This window comes from Montipora capricornis, chromosome 7 (assembly GCF_036669925.1).
Source record: "Montipora capricornis isolate CH-2021 chromosome 7, ASM3666992v2, whole genome shotgun sequence".
Lineage (NCBI taxonomy): Eukaryota > Metazoa > Cnidaria > Anthozoa > Scleractinia > Acroporidae > Montipora > Montipora capricornis.
Window position 1 is genome coordinate 9,994,463 of NC_090889.1, and position 4,890 is coordinate 9,999,352.

The window sequence follows — 4,890 nt, forward strand, 5'->3', positions numbered from 1 at the left end:
TAACGAAAAAGATGTTGAAAGGTTTTTAGGAAGTTTCAGAGAGAAGCTTGACAGATCATTTGCGAATGACAAAGAAAGGGAGTACTGGTCCCAACATGACCTTTACAAGAACAACAACAAGGAACATATTGTGGAGTTATGTCGTGAAGAGAAACTTTCCACAGAGGGAAAGAAAAATGATTTTGTGAAACGTCTCGTGAACAAAAGGAATAGTGCCAAGCTGCCACCTCTTGAAGTGTACAATGGTATCCTTCTTAGCATTCCAGATTCACTTACTGATATTGCCAAATTGTCCATTTACAGACTAAGAGAAATTTTGCAATACCACAATGTCCTGGATTGTGGAACAAAGGACGAGCTGGTTGTTCGTGTTGGAATGGTTAAAGGTAGGAGAAAGTATTTGGCCATTGAGAATCAGAGGCAATTCGGAACATCATTACTGCAACAAGAAATATGATAATCGCACAGAAAAGCTTATACTTAGAAGATCCAACATTTCTTCATAAGAGGAGAAAGTTTGCGAGCAAATGCGGCCCTTCCATACAGAAAGAGAGTCCAAGAGATAGTGCATCAATTCCACACCAAAAACAGAAAACACACTTGCCTGTACCACAGAGCTTATCCTTTGATAACATTGAAGACGCTTTAATTCCTTTTAGTGACGAACTTGCTTTGTATCCAAAGAGTCGTCATGAAGACATTAAATCTACCAGCAATGTCCCACTCCCAACACTACAAGTTGCCATGAGGTCGGTGGGAGCTAGGGTTAAAATATTATGGGAAAAGGATGAAGTTCAAACATCAGGATGGAGAGTTGGTATGTTTGATCTTCTTTATTTATCGCCATACACATGTTTAAAAAAAATAGATCAATGTAATCTAATGAAAACAATAATGACCAGTATAATTAACATTTTTTCTAGGTTGGTATGTCGGAACAGTTAAGGAATACATATCAGATGCTGATACTATAGTAGTGGAATTTGATACAGAAGAGGGAGTTTTCTACAATTATTCATTACAAAAAGATGTTGCGGCTGGAAAAGTGAAACTTGCAAGATCCATAGAGAGAACAGTGAACAGCTACGAAGAAATATGCATGACTGGTTCTACAGTTGAAGTAAAGTGGACAGAGGATGACCTTGAAGGCACAGAGTGGTCAGCGGGTAAGTATATCAATTTCCCGCTTTCCTTGAATGATGAACAATCAATTCCTACATTTGCATTGTTTTAACTGTATATTGCAAAAGCTTCTTTCACTCAGTAATAATCTTACTCTATTTTCCAGTTTTACTCATGACATAATTTGTTGACGTATTTTAATTACAATTTAATAGCATGACTTAACTTTCAATTTTATGTATCACTGGGCACTCAGATTCTTGTTACCACTTACAACACCACTGGCAGGCACCACTGAAGCTGTGTTCCTGACATGCACAAGTGACTATTTTCTTAAATTTTCTGTAGAACAAGACCTCCCTTAATTTATGGATCTTTAATTAATCCTTAATTTGTTTGTGTCAGGATGGTATGAGGCAGAGGTACAATCATTCGACTACGATGATGACGAAATAGAGTTAGTTTATGCTGATGAGTCTGGATGTGTGTATAGAATGGCTCTCCTTCCAAGCATTCAGGGCGTACCCAATCGATGAAAATCGATGATCGGAAAAGCAATCGATCAATCGATGCCAATCGATGTATGTTAGTTAATTGGCATCGATTGGTATCGGCCAATCGATGACCAATCGATAATCACACAAAAGTGTTCATGAATCATCGATTGTCATCGATTGGGGTTTCATATTTTCTCTAATCAAAAAGATTACTTCAATGTATCACATCAAAAATCGAAGTTATTTCGTACGCCATTTTGTCCATCTGTCAATTTTAACTACGCAATGGTTGCGTCGTACCTAGATCCGATGCAAAACTTTTAATTTATTTTTCTTAGTATTCCAACAGGTCTCTGCCCACACGCTGAGAACATGGAATTGTCAGTAATACCAGTCAGTTCTATCCAGAATTCTGAGAATTACACTGAGCTGAGATTGCGTGTGACGTAGAACAGCTAGCGTACAACACAGTCAAAATACAACAATCAGCTCAACAATGTGTTGCTTTGGAAGTTTTAAATCATAAACATAACTGTAATTAAACACAATAAAACATGAATAAAATAAATTCACAAATGATTACGCATGTTTTGTATTTTAGCTCTTTATTCATTCCAGTTCATTCTCAGTTCAGCGTCAGCTGCATTACAAATCTGGTTTAACTAGTATCCACTTCCAGCGCGTACTGCCCTGGTGTATACGCCTTGGTTCTCTCCAAGCGGCGGTGATTTTGAAACCAGGTGGATACCTGTAGAAGAAAAAAAACAATATGCTTTAGTTATTATGAAATTATTCCCATTATTAGCATAAATCCTACTTTTTTCAGTTTTTTTTTTACACTCTGCGCAACAGTGACCCTGGCCGCAACTACAATAGTCACTGGCGTGGTGCAAGCACGCACAGACACTTGGGTAACACCAACTCACCCACGTGTAGGGAAGGTGTAGCTGATTTTTCAGTCATGACTTCAATAAGAATTTCCCTTCTGGTTATCCTTTTTCTGCCGATTTTGAATACCTTTGGTGCACCTCACACGAGCCTTAATACTATCCTGAAGCAGCTTAATTGTTTGGGATGTTCGATTTCTTCGCCAGACAACTTTGAAAGCAGTTTAAGATGCGATGCTTGTCAAGTGACTCTAAGTTATCCGCAGAAAACCCATAAAGCTGTTTGGATGCTAAAACGGCATTCAAGGGAGGCGGTTCATCAAGTGAAAGCTGGTTGGATACTTGACAATGAAAACAATGTGAAACGATCCAAGCCGAGAGGTAAATTTTACTAATTTTAGCACTCATTTTACGTTTATAAAACATCATAATACCTGGTCTTTTTCGAGGCCCAGTGACGACGTCAGACGCTCGATCATCGAGCTTGTCGGCAGCCCTTTTGACGCTTTATATACCGTGTCCATTGCTGCCAGCTCCATTTTGTCAAACGTCTTCCTCTTTTTTGGTCCACTGTTTGGATCTGTTTGAGCGGTTTGGGCTGTGTCTGTGCTCTGCACAGCCTGCAGGCTCAGCTCGCCCTTACCTTTACTTCTCGCTGACGGTGGAGAAAACCAGAGAAAATCAGAGAAAACACATGCAAAAAAACCCAGAAGTAACGAAGTTAATATGTGTAATATTCAGGATATTTCAGGGTTTTTTTGGGGGGTGTGGCATTTCCTATTTCACACGTTTTACTTTGCGGTTATTTACTTTTTCTGGTTTTTATTAAAAAACCCCAGGACATAGCAGTGATGTGGTCACAACATCGCCTTAGTAATTCAGTAAAATAACTATACTCACCTTTCCTTTCTAGCAGGTTTTTTTGTTCGTCCTCACTCGCCAAAAACTTTTTCATGGCTTCCCACGGTTCTCTTCCAGCGCCGGATGGGAAAGTAGAGGGCGGGTTATTCAACAGCGTGGATAACGTGCCCTGCGAGCGTCGGACGATTTCTTTTGCAAAAAATGCAACTGAGATGGTCGGGTGTTTTTGAATGAAACCTCTTACGGCCTTTGCGATCGTAGATGGAGTTTCTGTTTCAGCCACCTCTCCCTCGCCTGCTAGATTTAAACAGATTTAAAGAATGAAGTGATTGATCGGATTTTAATAAACTGAAAAACGGCTACACATTTTAGCTTGCTTTGAAAGTGCTGTTGGACTTTATAACCTGAGTGAACTTACCATCGAAAACCTTGCCGCCACATCCTTCTACAAATTGGAGCACTTTCTCCTTTTCCGAGGCCGGTATTTCCACAGTGATCTGCAAAAAACGTGACGGTTATTAATAAGTTTTTGCCGGTTTCGCCATGAATGAATCTGATGAATCAGTTCAGTTCAATGATTGATTGCGAGTACCAGACTGACCTTCAGCTTAGCAGATTCTTCGCTTGCTTCAACTTGAACGATTTCGTTATTATTCACAGTGACTGTATTATTAGCCATAATGACCTTGACACAAAACAGCAGTAAAACAGAAATACGTTCGCAGAATACCGAATTTGTTTTGACCGCTCGACTGATGAAATCTGACGAACTGGAAAGAACCTGAAAGAACAGCTGACGACATCCAACACCACGTGTTTCCTGAGCGTTTCCTGCGAAAACAATGAATTAAAACGCATCCGCGGTGAAGCATGACATGACACTGCATGACAGGCATACAGACAGACAGACTAAACGAAAAGGGTTTTGAAAGTGTTTACAAGGGCTTTCAAGGGTTTACAATCGTTTTTAAAGTGTTTGGTGTTAAGGGTTTCAAATGCCCGTTCCCCCCCCCTCCCGGGTTCAAATGGCCAGTCGAGTGAGTGAGTAAGTGAGTCACAGGGATAACAACCTTGCTGATTCTGAACACGTCGTGACTTTCATCAGCTGCTTTGATTTGCCTGCGGGGAAGTTGAGCAGAAAAATACTTGATCCAGTTGATCAAATTATTGTTCTCAACAGGATGCAGAGATATGACAGACTTTTTTTCCAAAACGAGCAAAGGAACCTCTTCAAAGTCTTCCTCATCAGGAGTACATGTCTTACCAACAAGACCAGACCAAGAGAGGACCTTAGTATCATCACTGTTGGCAAGCGACAATATTGACAAGGTTAGTTCAATACCTGTTTATTATTGTTATTATACAGAGAATTATTCGTTCATTAAGAACAGTTTAACTCAGTATTTCTTAGTTTTAATAATGACCTCCATTGGGTCAGTAGTAATGTTATACAGTACTACTCTTCTCCAGTCTTCTCAGTACCCAACAGCACAGCTCGTAATTTCGCCCACCTTATTTTGATC

General features: G+C 39.8%; 1 protein-coding gene across 2 annotated transcripts; it reads right to left on the reverse strand.

The window, feature by feature from the left end:
* Nucleotides 1-2,207: 2,207 nt before the first annotated feature.
* LOC138057440 (one cut domain family member 3-like) lies at nt 2,208-4,195 on the reverse strand. 2 transcript variants are annotated; one of them, XM_068903462.1, is made up of 5 exons: nt 3,969-4,195; nt 3,786-3,864; nt 3,407-3,661; nt 2,941-3,161; nt 2,208-2,367 (listed from the first exon to the last, which is right to left on the reverse strand). In XM_068903462.1, exons 1-5 carry the CDS (start codon nt 4,044-4,046, stop codon nt 2,278-2,280), a joined length of 723 nt encoding a protein of 240 aa, XP_068759563.1. In that variant the 5' UTR covers nt 4,047-4,195; the 3' UTR covers nt 2,208-2,277. The 2 variants fall into 2 exon arrangements, with proteins under 2 accessions (XP_068759563.1, XP_068759564.1); XM_068903463.1 differs by having other exon boundaries at nt 3,407-3,664; nt 3,969-4,193.
* Between the last annotated feature and the right edge of the window lie 695 nt (nt 4,196-4,890).

What these genes read in the sequence shown, in the direction of transcription:
- LOC138057440 (XM_068903463.1), bottom strand. Translation starts at nt 4,046, where the DNA reads ATGGCTAATAATACAGTCACTGTGAATAATAACGAAATCGTTCAAGTT. An exon ending in TGGCGGCAAGGTTTTCGATG is followed by an intron (nt 3,665 to 3,785) that starts GTAAGTTCACTC and finishes GTTTAAATCTAG; the next exon opens with CAGGCGAGGGAGAGGTGGCT. An exon ending in AAACCTGCTAGAAAGGAAAG is followed by an intron (nt 3,162 to 3,406) that starts GTGAGTATAGTT and finishes CTCCACCGTCAG; the next exon opens with CGAGAAGTAAAGGTAAGGGC.